The sequence below is a fragment of the Megascapheus bottae genome, chromosome 6 (genome assembly GCF_031878675.1).
Source record: "Megascapheus bottae isolate mThoBot1 chromosome 6, mThoBot2.hap1, whole genome shotgun sequence".
NCBI classification, from domain to species: domain Eukaryota; kingdom Metazoa; phylum Chordata; class Mammalia; order Rodentia; family Geomyidae; genus Megascapheus; species Megascapheus bottae.
Genome location: NC_143514.1, coordinates 72,025,705 through 72,044,951, shown reverse-complemented (window position 1 = coordinate 72,044,951; position 19,247 = coordinate 72,025,705). Strand labels below are relative to the sequence as shown.

General features: G+C 53.2%; 1 protein-coding gene across 5 annotated transcripts in view; it reads left to right on the top strand.

Moving 5' to 3' along the window:
* Alpl (alkaline phosphatase, biomineralization associated) overlaps nt 1–12,812 on the top strand; it is a 56,592-nt gene extending 43,780 nt beyond the window's left edge. For 3 of the 5 annotated variants that reach the window (XM_090335631.1, XM_090335630.1, XM_090335632.1), the window contains exons 4-12: nt 224–339; nt 1,582–1,756; nt 2,277–2,452; nt 5,973–6,116; nt 7,360–7,429; nt 8,359–8,493; nt 10,095–10,286; nt 11,052–11,171; nt 11,751–12,812. In XM_090335631.1, the coding sequence (XP_090191757.1) occupies nt 224–339; nt 1,582–1,756; nt 2,277–2,452; nt 5,973–6,116; nt 7,360–7,429; nt 8,359–8,493; nt 10,095–10,286; nt 11,052–11,171; nt 11,751–12,016 (1,394 nt within the window). In that variant the 3' untranslated portion in view covers nt 12,017–12,812. The remainder of the gene's footprint in view (nt 1–223; nt 340–1,581; nt 1,757–2,276; nt 2,453–5,972; nt 6,117–7,359; nt 7,430–8,358; nt 8,494–10,094; nt 10,287–11,051; nt 11,172–11,750) is intronic. The other 2 variants (XM_090335634.1, XM_090335633.1) reach the window with 1 other exon arrangement.
* Nucleotides 12,813–19,247: the final 6,435 nt, after the last annotated feature.

Genomic DNA, 19,247 nt, shown 5'->3' with positions numbered 1-19,247 from the left:
GGTTGGGAGAGGAGGCTAAGAAGGAGGAGCCAGACGGTGAACCCTAAAACATCTGGGAGGAAAGGGACAGAGGAGCCACCCAAGGGACATTTACTGAGCCCTCTGTTGCCATGCCCATGCCCGCCCTGGCACCAAACTAGAGTGCTCTGCATGCTGGGGAAAACCAGGGCCGGGGAGGCACAAGCCTGAACTCCTACTCCTCACCATCCATGTGCCCGTGCAGGGATGGGCGTGTCCACGGTGACAGCTGCCCGCATCCTCAAGGGCCAGCTCCACCACAGGACCGGGGAGGAGACGCAACTGGAGATGGACAAGTTTCCCTTTGTGGCGCTTTCCAAGGTGAGCCCAGCCCCGAGCCACCTGGAAGGCAAGCTGTGACTGAAGAGGGCAGATTTGAAGATTTTTGGGTTTTTTTTTGGTGGACCATGGGGCTTGAACTCAGCCTGGGCACTGCCCCTAAGCTCTTTAGCTCAAGGCTACCGCCCTACCCTTAAAGTAGAGCTCTAGCCAATGAGAGAAAGCCGTGGCAGTTCCAAAAAAGAAAAGAACTCATCAATTTAGAAAAGCTGTGTGTGTATGTGTGTGTGTGTGTGTGTGTGTGTGTGTGTGTGTGTGTGTGTGTGTGCATGCGTGCATACTGACTCTAGGGCTTGAACTCACAATCTCTTAGATTTTTCTATTTTCTAGTTAAGGCTGAGTGCCCTAACCACAGTGTTTCGGTGGTTCATTGCAGTGTTATGGAGATGAGTCTCACTTCCCTGCCTGGGTTGGCTTGGAACAGTGATTCTCAGACCTCTGCCTTCTGAGTGGCTAGAATGATAGGTGAGAGCCACCAGTACACAGCTAGAACTTTCTATTGAAGTATAACCTAGGCATTGCGCATGCGAGATAGCCTGATGTGTCTGTGAACTTGGCAGCACCCAGAGGCCTCCAGCCATCCCAGCACCGCCCCTGCCCATCACCTATTAACTGCCCTAAAGTTTCCATGCACAAATGCAGGCTGATTGGTTTATTCTTTCTCCTGGGGCCAGGTGGTCGGATCACAGGATGGGTGAGATAACTGATAGAAGTTTCACAATAACTAGGGGCAGTTTTTGTGATGGGGTGGGAGGGGTAATTAAATTCCTTCCAGACACTGGTCTGTCCACCCCTTCTAGGGGACAAGCAGGAACTACAAGTTTCCTGGCTCCTCAGAGAGCTCTGGGCTGTTGGGGAAGGGACCCAAGCAGAGTTTGGGGATCTGAGCTGGAGGTCTGTGCATGGTATGGATAGCTTTTAATCCTCCTCTGCTTTCCCAGCTCCCCACCCTACACCCCAGCTCCCACTCCTCCAAGGAACCTCTTCCTCTTCTTAGAATCTGCCTGCTCCCAGACCCAGAGTGAAGTCTGGTCGCCACTCCTCTGCCACACACAGCTGCCTGTCTCTGTCAGGGTGTGGGAAGCGGGCAGCTCACCTGGGTGACATTGAGGAACCTCAGCCATGGCTGTAGAGACCTTGAACCCCTCACTTCTGTAATGGGAATGGCAACATGGAGGCCAAGGCCTCTCCTTCCTGACCCTCCCTCCTCCCTTCTCCCTGCAGACCTACAACACCAACGCCCAGGTCCCTGACAGTGCGGGCACCGCCACTGCCTACCTGTGCGGGGTGAAAGCCAACGAAGGCACCGTGGGGGTGAGCGCGGCCACGGAGCGTGGGCGATGCAACACCACGCAGGGGAACGAGGTCACCTCCATCCTGCGCTGGGCCAGGGATGCCGGTGAGGGCCTGGGTTCTGCACCTGTGCCAGGAGGAGCGGGTGGGGAGCCGGGCTGCAGTAGTGCCCTGCTTGGTGTGGTCCAGGGTTGAAACATGTAGATTTGGGGGGGGGGGCAGAGCCTCAAGCCCAGAGCCAGCCAGCAGGGCTGGTAAATGGCTGCCCCTTCCTCTTCCTCTTGGGAACTGAGCAGGCTAGCCATACCCCTAGGGGACTTTAGAGTCTGGGGCAAAGCGAGCTGACCCAAGTGACAGATCCCTCCCCTTCCAAAGGCCCCCTTTGGAAAGACCTGGAGGCTTCCAGCAGGAGTAGATCCAGTGGTGGAAGGAAGGACTCCAGCCTGAGTGCTCACAGTCCTCCCTGGGGAACAAGGGGCACACAGAACAAGCCACTGCACCCTCCTTCGTGCACAGTGGGGAGACTGATGGCGGAACTGTGGACGCCCTCTGCAGCAGTGAGAGGAGAGCAAGGTGGCAGGGTTGCCCCCACACGGGGTGCTCACGTCTCCTGTCCCTCCTCTCAGGGAAGTCAGTGGGCATTGTGACCACCACACGAGTGAACCACGCCACGCCCAGCGCTGCCTACGCACACTCGGCCGACCGGGACTGGTACTCGGACAACGAGATGCCCCCAGAGGCCCTGAGACAGGGCTGCAAGGACATCGCCTTCCAGCTCATGCACAACATCAAGGACATCACCGTGAGTGGTGTTGCGCCAGCAGGGCAGGCTGGGAAGACTGATGAGGGACAGGAAGAGGGCTCAAGCCCAGGCTGGCCCTGCCTGGCCAGGTTCCCCATGCACCCAGGATGGCTCTCAGTCCATTAGGTTTGTGGACTGGGCAGGCAAGAGGCACTTAGGATTCCTCTGTGGTGGGGCTGTAGGGTGAACTCGTATGCGACCGCCACACCTCAAAAACCAAAGGATGATTCTGTAAATGAAAATCTGGCACTACGCTCACCATCCCTTGTCAAGCACAGGGAGGTAATGGTGGCACAGTGGACAGCCCACCCTGCCTGTTACAGATGGTTGTGCTGACCATGTGAAGAAGACTGGTAAACACTTCCCGCAGGCTCTGTGCAGTGTTTGGTTTTGTGCTGCTACTGGATCCTGAACTTGGGGCACTGTCTCTTAACTGTTTCACTGAAGGCTAATGTTCAGTCCTTGAGTCAAAGCGCTACTTCTCACCTTTCACTGGTTAGAAATATGAGTCGCAAGTGGGTTTTTTTTGTTTGTTTATTTGTTTGTTTTTTTCCTGAGCTGGCTAACTTCTAACTGGGATCCTCAAATCTCAGCCTTCCAAGTAGCTAAGATTACAGATATGAGCTACTGGTGCCTAGCCCAGACTCTCATATTTAAACTTCCTGAAAACCCATCTTTGCCCTGCTTTTTGCTAGCTATGTGATCTTGGGTCAGTTATGAACATCTCTGAGCCCTGTCGGGTGCAACCCCTCTGCCACCCGGACTAAGCCCATAAGCTCCTTGCAAGAGCTGAGCCAACTGATTCCTGTCCAGTGTGGCGCAGGGCCTGATGCCTGCAGGAGCTCAGGAAGTATGTGGCGGCCACAGCCTCCCCAGAGAGCATATCCCTGCACACACCAGCCACTCCTCTGTCCTTAAGGGAGACTGTCTGGCTTGTCCCTTTTCCGACTTCTCCCATACTGTGGGGAATTGATGAATAGGTCAAGCGATGTGGACCCCTGAGCCTGGAATTGGAGTTCAGTGAGGCATAGACCCTCCCCAAGCCCAGGTCTTCTCATCTTGGTCTCCACTTGCCACCAAAGAAACACCTGCCCTTTCATCCTCCACCCTTCCTCACCACCGGATTGTGGCACCACCTGGCCATCTGCCAGCCCATGCCACCTGTTCCAGCTGGTGGATGAAGCACCTTCTTTCAGGACCAATGGTCCTGCCGACTTCGAAATTAGCAGACATCAGGGACAAAGCTTCCCCCAGGTGTCCCTCCTTCTGGGGGCTCGGGTCCCCACCTCCTGCTCCCGGGCTGCTGGAAACCAACATGAGGTCATGTGCTCAAGAAGGAGGATTGCTCAGCCCGGGGATCCTTGTGGCAGCTCTTCAGAGAGTTTGGGTAGGGACGCTGAGAGGGAGGCAGCACTTAAGGAAAAACTGAGCAGAAAGGAGACCGAAGGTCGGGACGTGTGTGGGCTCCACATTCAGTGAGGGGCATGAGCCAGGAGGTGGTGGATAAAAGGGTCCACGTGGGACCCCTTTCTTCCCAGGTCCCTCTTTTTCTCTGGCAACGCTATTCGCCCTCTGTCAACCCCCGCCCCCCCGCAAAGCCCCTCAGACTATACATGGAACAAAAATATGCTGGTGTCCGCCCTGAAAACAAATATCTTCTGCTAGAGAGAGGGAGGGAAGAAAGGAGGGAAGAAGGGAGGAAGGGACGGAGGGGGAGAGAGAAAGAGAGAGAGAGAGATCCAAACCTCAAAGCCAAAAACTGCAAGTCTGTTATTTGCGAGTTGAATGAACCCGTGTGAAGTCTGCGGGGCTGGCAACCAAGAGGCTCCATGGAGAAGATTTGGGGGCTTCATCTTCCACTCTGAAAATGCCAAGGGTCAAATTCTGTGGGAACAGAGATTGGGGGGCAGGGACCTGTGGTCTGGAGTCTGCTTCTGAGCTCTGGCTTTGGGGGTGGTGGGTGAGGCCTTTGCCTCCTGGAACAAACCCATCTTCACTCGTCCTGCTAGGAAAGCCACCTGCCTACCAGCCATGGCTACCCTGGACAGCTACCATTCCTTTCCTGATGGGCTAGGGTGGGGGTGGGGGGCAGGAGGGGAAGGGGGCTGTGGCTCCCATTTTATATGGAATTCAGTCAAGCCAGGTTCCTGGTGGCTCACGCCTGTAATCCTAATTACTCAGGAGGCTGAGATCTGAGCATCATGGTTCAAAACCAGCTTGAACAAGATAGTCCAAGAAACTCATGTCTCCAATTAACCAGATAAAAGCCAGCAACGGAGGCTGGGAGTTTGGCCTAGTGGTAGAGTGCTTGCCTAGCATGCATGAAGACCCAGGTTCAATTCCTCAGTACCACATACATAGAAAAAAGCCAGAAATGGTGCTGTGGCTCAAGTGGTAGAGCTCTAGCCTTGAGAAAGTCCAAGGACAGTGCTCAGGCCCTGAGCTGAAGCCCAAGACGGGCAAAAAAAAAAAAAGCTAAGAAATAGTGTCCAGGTTTTGAGTTCAAGCCCTAGTACTGGCACAAAAGAGAGAGAACGAGAGAGAGAGAGAGAGAAAGAGAGAGAGAGAGAGAGAGAGAGAGAGCAGTCAAAGTGACCTAGACAAGCTCTGGGTCAACAACAGTAGAAGCAGGATTTGAACCCAAGCTAACTCCTAAGCCGACAGCTTTTTTGGGTCCTTATGCCCCCCAGGTACCTTGCTCACGTGCACTGGCAGCCTTGAGACCCTCAGAATCTCGTTCTAAAGTAGAGAATGGAGTGATGGTAGAGGAGAGGCCTAAGAGGTGCCAGGCCTGTCTGGGAATGCTGGATTTCAGGTAGCAGCCAGGGCCAGAGGCCAGGGCTGGCACCCCTGGTGACAGGAGGACACCAGAGTGGTGGTCACCGCGGGTGGCAGTTGTAAAGCTCTTGGCCCCTGTTTTAAAAATAGCCAAGACTTCAAACATGGGCCCCCAAGGAAAACAAACAGTCCCGCGTCCGTCTGCCCGCACATGGCAGCCCTGGCAGGTAAAATTAGCCTGGCGGTAACTACACAGACAGGAGTCCGGCCTGTGTTTGCCCAGTGATGGGCTGGCAACACCCTCCTGGCCAAGGCCTCTCCTTGCCACCCTCTACCACTCACTGAGGGAGAAGAGCCTCCTGGATACCCACCCTTGACTCAGGAACTGTAGTTAGAGAAGCCCTGAGTTCCAATCTTGCCTCTGCAACTTACTGGCTGTGTAGCCTTGGGAAACTCCAGCCCTGGGCCCATTTCTTTATGGGGAAAGTACCAACAGATTCCCTGGCAGTCCTGGTAAGATGTTGAGTAAGGTTCCATGCCTTCGGGGCTCTGTGCCTGGCACAGGGAGGGCTCTGTAAATGGCCTTCTGTATAAGAGTGGCATGCCACTCAGAGATCACAAACGGTGTCTCCCAGCTCCTAGGCCCAACAGGGACCCCAGCACCCATAGACACAAAACTGGGGGCCACCTGAGCTTCTGTCTGCCTTGAGGCCCTGAGTGACATGTCTTCTCTCTCCCTTAGGTGATCATGGGGGGTGGCCGGAAGTATATGTATCCTAAGAACAAAACTGATGTGGAATACCAGGTGGATGAGAAGGCCAGGGGCACGAGGCTGGATGGCCTGGACCTCGTTGACATTTGGAAGAGCTTCAAACCCAAACACAAGGTACTCTATATGACATGGGTGTCTGCAGAGGCGGCCCGCAGAGGACAGAGTGGGCTGCAGGACCCCATGTGTCCAGTCTCGGACACTTTGGAGAGGCCTCTGGCCCTTTAAATCTACTCTACAAGCCAGCCTGGGGTGGCTGGGTCTAGAAATGGCTGTCTGTGGTCAGGGCTGAGAACAGTGGGAGCAGACTGGCAGCTGCTTTGATGTCACTGTGGAGTTGGGTTTCTCAGGGTTCCAGGGTTACTCCCTGGGGAAGCTTTGTGGGATGAGGCTGGGCCTAGAATGAGGTGGGGGCCATGGAAGGGGGGCAGGGCCCCTGGGTCAGCAGAGGCATAGGAGGGAGCAGTTTTATGCCCTTTCCCTTTCTTCTAGACAGGGCCCTTTCTAGATCTAGGTCAGGGAGCTACCATCCCTCCCAGCCGCAGTTTCTCCACATGGAACAAGGGGTCCAGAGCTTTATCCTTGCTCCATCTAGACTCCCAAGTGAGGGAGGGAACCAATGCCACCTGGTGTCTCGGTGGGGTCCCCTGTAGGGCCTAGAAACCCACATTTCAAGAGCAGCTTGTAGCTGAGCATCAGCGGCTCATTCTTGTAATCCTAGCTACCCGGGAGGCTGAGATCTTAGGACTGAGGCCTGAAGTCAGCCTGGGCAGACAAGTCTAAGAGATTCTTGCCTCCAGTGAGCCAGGAAAAAGCCAGAAGTAGCTTCCATAGTACAGCACCAACCTTGCCTGGAAAAACTAAGGGATAGGGCCCTCCCTGGCCCTGAATTCAAGCCCTAGTACTAGCACAAAGAGAGAGGGTGTGTGTGTGTGTGTGTGTGTGTGTGTGTGTGTGTGTGTGTGTGTACAGAGCTGGGATTCTGCTTTCTTTCAGCTCTCCACAGCCCCAAACATACCCCTTGTACCTGTCCATAGACATTTAAGGGCTGTGCCAGGCTCCTTTCCAACCCCAGACCCCTCAACTCTTACTTGGCTTCCAAGCCACAGCAAAATACAACCTCTACCAGGAAGCCCTCCAGACAATTCTTCAGGCTCAAGGTTTCCTGGGCTCTCCTCTTCAGCCTGAATTATAAATAACACTTGCCTATTTATTTGTCATTTCTTAAAGTCAAGGGTGCTGGGCCTCTGGACTGGGTATTAAATGGTGGAAGACAGTGACATGGTGGGTCCTGGGAGGGGGCTGGGACGTCCCCCCCCAGCCCCAGCCCCCATTTGCTGATGGGCACCTTCCTTCCTAGCATGCCCGGTACATTTGGAACCGCACGGACCTCTTGACCCTTGACCCCTCCACTGTGGACTATCTCTTGGGTAAGCGGGATGGGTGGGGCACCCTGTGAGGGCCTGGAAGGAGTTCTGGTCCCACAGAATGAGGCCTGTTGGCTGCGCAGAAAGAGGGGCCCCACTGAGCTTGGGGAGAAACTGAAGCTCAGAGAGGGAAATGGCCTATAGCAAGCCACTACCGCACTGAGACTTAAACAGCTCTTGAGATAGGAAGACCTGGACTCGGAGACAGCACTATGGCACCATCAGGGCAGAAGCCATCTGGGTTGACGCTGCCCATCCTGAAGCTGAGCCCTCCCCCTCCCCCTTCCCTCCTCCCCAGGGGATGGGAGCAGCCTGGGTCTACATCCACTCAGGACCGGACAGAGTGTTCTGGAAGGACACCCAGAACCAGAAATGACAACACTACACACACACACATGCACACACACACACACACACATGCACACACACACACACACACACACACACACACACACACACACACACACAACCTGGTGATGTGGGCAAAGGTTGGATCACAAGAAAGAAAAAGAACCTCAGGGAGCCGAAGGGGCAACGACCTCCAGGTTTCTGCCGTTTCACCACCCTGGCCCCAGTGCCCTTCCAGCCCGCCGCTTTTGTAAATACACACACGAGCGAACTGCCTTGTCAAATCCCAGCCAGAGTCCTCTGCCTTGTAGCCACAACACTGTGTCCTCGACCTGGCACTCTGAGGCAGAAAGGGATTTTATATTCTGAGATCTGTGGAACACTGGCCTCGAGGCCTCAGTTTCCTCCTCTGTTAAATGGCTCCTTCCTCCCTCTCCTCAGCTGGTTGTAAAGATGACAAGACTTTCAGACATAATTCTGGACCCACAAGAACCACTCCACCATGTGGTACCCCGACTCTCCCCTGGGGTATGGGTAATGTGTTCCCCGAGACACCCCAGACTTCCTCCCCGTGTCCTCTGCAGGTCTCTTTGAGCCTGGGGACATGCAGTATGAGCTGAACAGGAACAACGTGACAGACCCCTCGCTCTCTGAGATGGTTGAAGTGGCCATCAGAGTCCTGAAGAAGAACCCTGAAGGCTTCTTCCTGCTGGTGGAAGGTAAGGGGCCCTAGCCTGCTGAGAGGAAGCTTCCAGAATTCCCAAAGAGAATTACCAGTCTGGGGGTAAAGGGAGACATTTCCCTGGATGATGTGCTTGTAGACTCAGTGAAGGGAATATTGTGTGGAGGTAGGGAGGGTGCCTAGGCCAGCCCAGAGTATAGAGATAGGCACAGATCAGGAGACTTCCTGGCAAAGGAGGCCATGTTTTCCTTTGAGGACTCTCTCAAGACCTGGCTGGGGTGTGGACAGCCTCGCAGGCCCAGGCCTTCCCTGGCCACAGGAACTTCCTAGGCGGATTCCCCTGCGCTGTGGGTTTCCCTGTGGTGGAGCCTTCAGAGAGTCAGGCTCCCTATCTGTCCCCATGCTGCCACCCCCTGGCTGTGCGACCTTCACCCTGCATCTCTGAAAAATAAGGTCAAAAAAGTCCCCCATCCTAGAGGCGTAACCAGCCTCCATTGGGCACTTGAGAGAGGACCTGGCAAAAAACCAAATCCTCACCTTGTCTACGGCTGTCTTCTTTCTGGTGCAGAGTGGGAGAGGGAATGATGGGACATGGTGAAGGTCCTGCAACCTCCCAGAGTCCTGACTCTTCCCCTCCCACTCTGCCGTCCCTCCTGTTAGCCTGCTGAGATCTGCCTGGATATACACATGCTCCTGTTTGCACACACTCACACTCGGCACATGTGCATTCACACTTGGCCCCCTCTACCTTTAGAGGCCAGTGGCTGCCAGCCCAGCTCAGCTGCTTTCCTGCCAAAGCCTGGGCTTCCCACAAACACAGTGCTCTGAACCTCCCTTGGAGGACCAAGAACCGCCAGGAACCAGAGGTCCCCTGGGAGGCGCCCTCTTTGTGAGCAGGGCCAGGCCAACCCACTAGGCCAGTCTCCAGAGCCACAACAAAGGGAGCCCGCCCCGCCAGCCCACCAGACTGCTGGCAGTGAGGCTGAGGCTGTGGGGGGAGCAGGGCCTGGCTCAGGACCCTTAGAGCTAGGAGTGTCCCCCAGACAGCCTCCCGACCCATGAAAGGTGTGGTTCTCCACGCCCACAGGGCTTCAGCTACTAGGCTAAGTGTAATCCTAACTGTAATCTTAGGCCTGGAATCCTAACTACTCAGGAGGCTGAATCATAGTTCGAAGCCAGCCCAGGCAGGAAAGTCTGTGAGACTTTTGTCTCCAAATAACCACCAGAAAATAGAAGTAGCACTAGCCTTAAGTGAAAAAGCTCAGCCTGAGTTTAAGCTCCACTACTACCCCGCCTCCCAACACACACACACACACGCACGCACGCACGCACGCACGCACGCACGCACACACACACCGCATGAAACCAACACAGAGTAGGGACTTGGCCGTGCTCCCCTTCCCTTCCTCCCTTAAGTCAAGGAGGAGGGGGAGCACTAAGAGTGGAGGGAGGCTGGATGGTCCAGGCTCTTCGGCTGGCAGATCAGCAGTGGACTGGCTGTACAGTCTTCTCCTAGTGCAAGCAGTTCCTGGTGAAGGTCCCTTTCTTCTCCTACTAAGGGAACACCAGTGACAGGGTCCTAGGGTAGACCAGCCTCCCCTTGCCCCTCATCCAAGGTCTTTGCCTTGATGTCTCAAGGAGGCAGAATTGACCACGGACACCATGAGGGCAAGGCCAAGCAGGCACTGCACGAGGCAGTAGAGATGGACCGGGCGATTGGGCGAGCAGGTGACCTGACGTCTCTGGAAGACACGCTGACCGTGGTCACAGCTGACCATTCTCACGTCTTCACTTTTGGTGGCTACACCCCCCGGGGCAACTCTATCTTTGGTAGGTGGGCCTCCATGGAGGGGGAGAACAGGCAAGCCAGCATTACAGTAGAAACTGAGAACAGAGCTGGGGTCAAGGTATGGATGGCAGGTAGAGAGCACAGGATGAGGTGGAAAGAGTGGAGTACAACTGGGTTGATGGGCGGTGGCATGGAAGATGGACAGAGTATAGAGAGGTCAGAGATGCATTGAAGAAGAAGAGGTAGATACATGCATAATTAGCTAGATTCATGGGTAGACAGATGGATAAAAATGTGAATAAGCAGATGCATAGATGGATGGACAGTCAGATAGATGGACAGATGAATGGATGGGTGGGTAGGTGGATGGATGGATGGATGGTTGGATGGATGGTTAGGTCAACAGATGGATAGATGGACAAATGGATGAACGGATGGATGGATGGATGGATGGATGGATGGATGGATGGATGGATGGATGGACAGATGGATGGATGCATGGATGGTTGGATGGATGGTTGGGTCAACAGATGGATAGATGGACAGATGGATGAACAGATGGATGGATGGATGGATGGATGGATGGATGGATGGATGGACAGATGCATGGATGCATGGATGGATGTTGTATGGATGTGAGTGCAGATAATGCTGGAGAACAGAGGTTAAAGCATCTCAGGCTTGAAAGTCATGGAGGTGATTTGAGGTTCACAAAGAAACTTTGGGGTAACCAAAGCAGACACTGATCTGGGAGGTGAAACTGCCTTCAGTTCTACAACATGGGCTCTGGCCTCTTTCTTACACAGGGCTGGCTCCCATGGTGAGTGACACGGACAAGAAGCCCTTCACAGCTATCCTGTATGGGAATGGGCCTGGCTACAAGGTGGTGGGTGGCGAGCGAGAAAACGTCTCCATGGTGGACTATGGTAAGGACGGAATATGAGGATGTGGTCAGTCTCGGTCCCTGGAGCCCAAACTTCAATCAGCACAACCTCAATTTGAATCTGCTTCTGTAATTTAGTAGCTCTGTGACCTTCGCCTTTGTCAGCTTCAGCTTCAGCATCCTCCCTGAAAGGGGACTTGAGCCTGAAGGCTGCAATGAGTCCTGGTGACCTTGGTTCAGTGCTTGACATGGGTAGGAACCTGATGTGTTGCCCTCACTTTGCTGGCAATGTAATAATCCAACCCACTGGTTCTCAAGTCCACATTGTTGGGCATGCACTTGTTCTCAGTGTCTCCAGCATTCCCTGGGCCCCTCCCCATGTGGAGTCCCAGGACGCCCTTCCCATTAACTATTCCAGATGAGGTATTGCTCTATAGGGTGGTGAAGGGTATAAACTTCTATGTCTGGCAGATTTGAGTTTGACTCCTGTGTACTGAGCACTTCCTGTGAGCACTGAGTCTCTGTTTCCTCTTCTGGGAACAAAGGCATTGAGGCCAACCCAGGCAGGAGGTTGACCCGGGTCCTGTCAGACCCTCAGCTGTGTTGTTCTTCTAACCCATAGCTCACAACAACTACCAGGCCCAGTCTGCCGTGCCCCTGCGCCACGAGACCCACGGAGGGGAGGACGTGGCTGTCTTTGCCAAGGGCCCCATGGCGCACCTGCTGCATGGCGTCCACGAGCAGAACTACATCCCCCACGTGATGGCATACGCCTCCTGCATCGGGGCCAACCTGGACCACTGCGCCTGGGCAAGCGTGGCGGGCAGCCCTGCTCCTGGGCCCCTGCTGCCCCTGCTGGCGCTGCTCCTCTTCATCAGCCTGGTCTGAGGGCCCAGGCCCTGGGCATCCATGAGCCCAAGACACATGTCCAGCTTCCCCATCCAGTGCTGCCCGTGGCTGGCGGCCCACACCTCAAAGGCGGGAGGCCCAGGTCTCCACGGCCTCTGTAGCTGCCAGATTGGGGGCTGGGAGGGCCCAGGAACCAAAGTCTGCCACCTGCCTTGCTCTCCCTCTGGACTCCTGTGTGGCCCAGACCCATTCCTGGCTTCAGCCTTTGCCCCTTCTTCAAGGCCCTTTGGCCAACAGGGTAGGTTTCTTTGCGGGGCAGAGCACAGTCTACAGAAGTCCTCAAAGCATCTTATTTTTCTACCAAATATACTTCTCCAGACATGGAACATTCCAGATCTCATCTTCCCATTCCACTCTCCCCCTCCTGGAACCACCAGGTTCCCCCATGCTTCTGCCCTGAACCCCAAGCTCAGCCCTCTGTGCAGGGAAAACTAGGTCTCTATGAGGGGTGTCGCTCGCTCCCTGCAAGGGGGTGCAGGAAGCCAGCGGGAGTCTGGCTGTTCTCTCCCCCCCCCTCACCTTCCCCACCCCCGGAAGTGGCCAGGCTCGGAAGCACAGCCTGGCGGGCACATACTGCCCAGCTCTGAACACACATGCCAACTCCTGTCTGAAGACACTCTCCTGTTTGGAATGGCAAAAAAAAGGAAAAAAAAAAAAAAAAGAAAAAAAAGGCACAAAAAAACAACAACAAAAAATAACTTTCTCCTTTTGGTGTTGGTTAAAAGAGAACACAAAACACTTAAATAAAACTTTCCAAATATTTCTGAGGAGAGAACTGAGTCTGTGGTCAATGTGAAAGAGACCGAAATAAGCTCATTTCTTTGGGGAAGAACTAGACTGGGGGCCAGGGGAGGGGGTTGGGCAGGGATGGCTGGACCTCCTGCTGGATACTCATTCTCTGCATGGGTATGGACAAGTGGCTTTGTGTCACCGTGTCCTGATATGTGGAATGGGAGAGAACCCACTTCCAGGATGAAAACAGTGTCCTGTACTCCAAACCCACCATAGGGAAGATCCCAGGGCCACAAACCCCTGCTGCATGGCACCCACAAACCACACCATGTACTCTGGCCCACATTGCTGCTCACTCAGCAAGCACTGAACACTCAATCTGTTAGCTGGACACATGCAGGCTGGGCCCAGGATGGCTCCTGGTACGGGATACATGAAACTTCCCAAGTTTGCTGCTTCTGTCTCATTGAAAGCCCCAAGAGGTGGACAGATGGCTGAAGTCTATAATGCTAGCAACTCAGGAGGCTGAGATCTGAGAATCGCTGTCCCAAACCAGCCCCGGCACTAAAGTAGACTCATCACCAATTAACCACTAGAAAAACGGGAAGTGGGGCTGGGGCTCAAGGGGTAGGGCAGTAGCCTTGAAGAGCTCAGGGACACTGCCCAGGCCCAGAGTTCAAGCCCCATAACCCACAAAAAAGAAGAAAGCCTCAGAGAGACACAATGTTTCTAAATTCACATAGCTCATTTCCCCAACACCAAGCTGTGATTGTGATCTGTGCAAATTTGTTTCACTGAACCCTCGCTGGGAAGGAGCAATGCCCACATTCATAAACGAGGACACCAAGAGCGTGGGAGGTGACATGGTTGTCAGGACCCGGTGGAGCGAGGATTTCACTCCAGATTTGTCATTCCAGAGTTCCTGAACTTAATGACATCCTTTGCTTGTTTACACTCCATTTCCAAACCCCTGCCCGCCAGTCCCCGCCAATGCTAATGACTCATGTATGGTACACACCAATTAAACGTGAATGAGGGAAGATGAGAAACCCAATGTCCAAAGAGAATCCTCCATCACATTTATCATAGTCCTGGCAAAAAGGGAAGCAGAAGCTAAGGATGGGATTTAATAAAATAAAATAAAATAAAAAGATTCACAGGCATACATTTTCAATAGACTAGATATCTACCTTTAACTTAAATGTTTGTTCTCTCTCTGCTACTTTTTCCCAAAGAGCTCCTTAAACTCACATATAAGCACTTAAGACTTTTTTTTTCATTGTACTAGGGTTTGCACTCAGGACCTCATGCTCATTTAGCAGGCGCTCTTACACCCCGCCCCCACTTACCCCTCTTGTCTCCTACATTCCACCACTCCTCTTACGTGCTGGCTATTTTCCAAAAGGGGTCTTGCTCTATTACCCAAGCTGGTCTGGACTTTGATCCTCCTATTTGTGCTTCTACTTGATGCTGAGGTGACATACAAGTCCACCATCGTATCCAGCCATTGGTTGAGAAGGAATCTCAAACTCTTAGGACCAGGCTGGCCTTGAATTATGATCCCTTGATCTCCAAGCAGTTGGGATGAGGGGCTTGAGTCACCTCCACTTGGCTAAGCAGTGGATCTTTAAAAAACACAAGCCCCTGGGGCGGGGAGTTTGGCCTAGTGATAAAGTACTTGCTTAGCAGGCACAAAGCCCTGGGTTCGATTCCTCGGTACCAAATACATAGAAAAAAAGTCAGAAGTGGTTCTGTGGCTCAAGTGGTCGAGCTCTAGCCTTGAGAACGCCCAAGGATAATGCTCAGGCCCTGAGTTCAAGCCAGGACTGGCAAAAAAAAAACCAAACAAACAAACAAACCTACAAACCCTATATGCTGTATCTCAGATTGTGTTTCCCGCCAAAGGCCGACTTTGGAGAAGGTATTGAGTAGCAGTTGCTTGTAAGAGGAACCCAGCAAGTGCCAGTTGAGACATGTAGGAGCAGAAGCAGAAAAGGAAGGGTCATCTTGGGCTGCCACAGGAGGCAAGCAGTGGGGCTCCATCCTCTGGAGAAGCCAGGAGATGTAAGAATACACTGAACAGTTCAACGCCAAGGTAAGGGGCTGCTGCTATTTCCTCCTGAACTCTCATCCCTCATTGGCTAAAGGTTGCAGGGAGAATGAGCTGGCCCCTCCCACCTGCCTGTTTAAGGGCTGAGGGAAAACTCAGGCCTTGTGCTGGGTGTAATGCTAGGCTGAGTCAGCCATGAGGCCCACACCATGGCCGTATCGCTTTCTTGGTCCTATGGATCCAGACAAGGTCAATGTCCCTGACCTCCCACCTAGCCTAGTGTCCACCATACAGTGAGCAATGGGGACACGTTGGGAATGAGGAGCTTCTACAGCCATTGGCAGGTGTGTCCTGTAAGAACCAAGCACCCAGGACGCTGGGCCTCCACTGCCCCAGGGCACCAGGACACACACCCCTGAGCCACTCATCTCTCCGCACCCTAAGTCTAGTGTGAGCCAGGGTCTAGGAGGGGGTCTCAGCTTCTGCTCCAACACCCATTGCTGTGGAGCTGGACACCGTAGGTGGCAGTCAGCCATTCACACTCACAAGGAAGTCCAAAGAGGAACTGACAGACCCTTTTCTATTCACGGAGACAGCCCTGTTTGTCTCTGCAGACAGGATTTAGCTGTTAAAGATAACTCTAGAGGAAGTGGCGCTGTGGCTCAGGTGGTAGTGTTAGCCTTGAGCTGAAGAGCTCAGGGACAGCATCCAGGCCCAGAATTCAAGCCCCACAACCACCACCAACAAAAAGATAAATCTAGAAACCTCAGTGATTTCATTTCACACAATAAGAATCCCTTCTTCCCTCCCTTTCTCCCCTCCTTCCTTCCTTTCTTATTTCATGAGGAGATTTTGCTGTGCAGCTCAGGTTGATTTGGAACTCAGCTCAGGCTGGCCTTGAACTTAGGATTCTATTGCTTTAGCCTCCCAAGTGCTGTGCACCATCACACCTCGTGTCAGAATCCATTTGGCAGTATCCCTGTCCAGGAGAGACTGGGACCCTCAGCTCTGCCTCCTCCTCTGAGTGCTTCTGGCCTCTTCAGGCCCTGTCTGTCTTCATGGAAGAACCAAGAATCATTTTTCTCTAGATCTCCATGATGCCCACTCCGAGTCCATTGGAAGACTTGTTCAAAAGGCCACCTAGATGCAGTGCAGTCTGGGAAATGTAGTTTCTGACTGGTTCTCATGTTTGGCGCCACTGACACTAGAAACCAGATACTCTGTGGTGGGGCTGTCCCGAGCACTACAAGGTATTTGAAATTGTGGTAACTTGGGATAAGCATCTCATGGATTCATCCACTCACTATGTTTCTGAGGGACAAAATTTCCCCTTTCTGTGCCGGTGACTCACGCCTGTAATCCTAGCTACTCAGGAGGCTGAGATCTGAGGATCATGGTTCAAAGGCAGCCCAGGCAGGAAAAGTCCGAGAAACTTTTTATTTTTACTTATTTATTTATTTTTGCCAGTCCTGGGGCTTGAACTCAGGGCTAGAGCTCTTTCACTTGAGCCACGGCACCACTTCTGGCCTTTTCTATGTGTGTGGTAACAAGAAATGGAACCCGGGTCTTCATGCATGCTAGGCAAGCACTCTTACCACTAGGCCAAACTCCCAGCCCTAAAGATGTAGCCCAGGTTGGTCTCAAACTCATGATCCTCCTGCCTCATCCTCCTTGTTGATTACTGGCCTGTGCCACCACAGCCGCCTGACAGACTCTTATCTCCAATTAACCACCAGAAAACCAGAAGTGGCACTGTGGCTCAATTAGTAGAGTGTTAGTGTTGAGCTGAAGAGTTCAGGGACAGTGCCCAGGCCCAGAGTTCAAGCCCCACAACAGACCAAAACAAACAAACAACCCCCCCCCGCAAAAAAAAAAACACCTTACCCTTGCTTAGGGAGTCAGCTCCGCGGATGATGAGGGACAATCTAATACACATTTCCCAGACATGGGTTCTTCACTATGTCCTCAAAACACTGAGATCCTGTAGTGCTGCTCAGTCTTTTGGCTAGGATCAAATGTACCCCTGGAATCTTTTGTGGATTCCTTTTTTTTTATTAAACAATTTATTAACATTGATTTTTACATCATATTTCAAATGACAAGAAGGGACTCTCTATATACAATCACTGGGACTTAGTTTTTAGAACTTAATCAAAATTAGGCTAAGGGTTTGTATGTCATAGAAACATATTAATTTATGAAATAAAACATTATGTCTATACAGTCATAGGTTTTTATGTCTATGATTCCTTTTGAAAAAAAAAAAGTGCAGCTAGCAGTGGACCCTCACATCTCAGCAGGACAGTGGTCAAGTCAGAGCTGAAGGCAGCGGCCTAGCAAGGGGGTGGGACTCCCTAGTTTATCTCAGTCCTTGGTTTTCCCAATATTCTAGCATGAGCTCCCTCAACTCTGCCCAGAGGTGGGGGATGGAGGGTAAGATCGGAGGCTGAACCCATGGCCTGGGGCATCCCTGAGTGTGCCTGGCATAGGAAAGAGTGGGGAACAAGCCCAGACTCCATGCTCAAGCTCCTGTCTCATAACAGAGACCACTCTGTGTGTGGGAGGCAAGGAGCTGTGGCGACAGGAAGGGAGCAAGACAAGCAGGCACAGAGAGGCAGGGCAGAGAAGACAATGGCCAAGCAGAGGCTTGGAGGGTGGGGGGAGCTTAGGACATGAGGGGCAGAGAGGAATTCAGAAGGAAGCAAGGGGAGAGGTGAGCTGGCAGACATGGCAGGGGAACCTCAGAGGCCATTCTAAGAAGTTAGAAGGGGGCTGGGAGCTTGGCCTAGTGATAGATAGGTAGAGTGCTTGCTTAACATGCCAAAGCCCTGGGTTTGATTCCTTGGTACCACATACACAGAAAAAGCCAGAAATGGCATGATGGCTCAAGTGGTAGAGCGCTAGTTTTGAGAAAGCCCAAGGACAGTGCCCAAACCCTGAGTTCAAGCCCCAGAACAAAAAAAAAACTAAGAAGTTAGAAGGAAACTGGGCCACTGTGGCTCATGCCTGTAATCCTAGTGACTCAGGAAACTGAGACCTAAGGACTGTGGTTCAAAGCCAGCCCAGGCAGGAAAGCCCATGAGACTTTTATCTCCAGTTTGCCACCCAAAAGCTGGAATTGGAGCTGTGGCTCAAGAGGTGAGCCAGCCTTGGGCAAAAAGAGCTAAGGGACAGAGTCCAAGCTGTGAATTAAAAAACAAAACGGAAGCTGGATCAGCTCAGGGACTGGACATTTAAAAATCAAATGCCCCAGGATGCACAGCAGGAGGCAACTGTAACTGTATCTATGGTCTACACCCCATACTAAGTCCCCAGATAGGGTGGCAAGGCTGTACTTTGCTCCCTTCCCATCATCCTGTGAGGCGGTCAGATTATCTTCCCACTTACAGACGGAAACTTGAGGGCTCAACAGGGAGGCTGGCAGATGACAGCGGGAAGTCGAAGCTAGGTCTGCCAGTCCACGTTCCCCCTTCGCTTCAGAGGTGATAATCTCCCTGAGGAAAACCACCTAGCCCTACCAGCCACAGAACTGTGGGCTCCTGAGAGTGCCCCCTGAGAGCCCTGCAACGAGCGGGGTGAGCCCCACACAGCAATGTTTATAATTAACCCCACCGAGGACCTCCCACCAAGATCCAGCCCCTGATCTGAGGGAAAGGATTAAGGGCTCAGAAGAGGATTTGGGCTGAGGTTCCTGTGTGGCCTTCTTCTGGGCCATCTCCTCATGCTTGTCCTGCCCTCATCATGGAGCCAGGCCCTTTCCCAGCTCCCCAGGATGGTCTCTGTATGACCCTTAAACAGGGTGGGCACTCAGGCCACCAGCAGAGCGGCAGAGCTGGCCAGGCTAGGTCACAACCAGAGTCACCCCTCCTCCCCTTCCCCTCCGCCTGCTGGAACTGAGGTTTCAATTCCTGGTGGCGCAGAAGCACACACGTAGACACCATGGTGGCTGTGCTGTCCACTGTGATGTCCCCTGGGCCCCAGGCACAGTCCCTACGTGGCTCATAGCACACCCGGATTCATTTTCCTCCCTCCCACCCTCAGAGGCCAGGCCTGTTATTATCCCCATTTTGCAGATGAACAAATGGAAGCAGAAATGTGGTCACTTAACAGAAGTCACTAATGAGGGCCCGAGCCAGGACCTGGAGCCAAGCAACGTGGAGCCTAGGCTTTCATCCTGCTGCGTGTCCTCTGCGGTGGGCAGGGCCAGCCGCAAACCGTGGTCCACCTGGAGGCTCAGTGTCTGTGGGAGTCACTAACAGCCCCAAGGGGCCTAGAACTGGGTGTCTGTGGCATCTGTAGTTGAGCCCTTGTCATGCCAGGAAGGGGGCTTCAGGATCCCTGCACCTGCTGTCCAATACCTGCCCAATCTGGGCACATTGGGTACCAAATGGGCCCTATGTCTTCCCTGAACCCCCTTCTCTCGAGAGT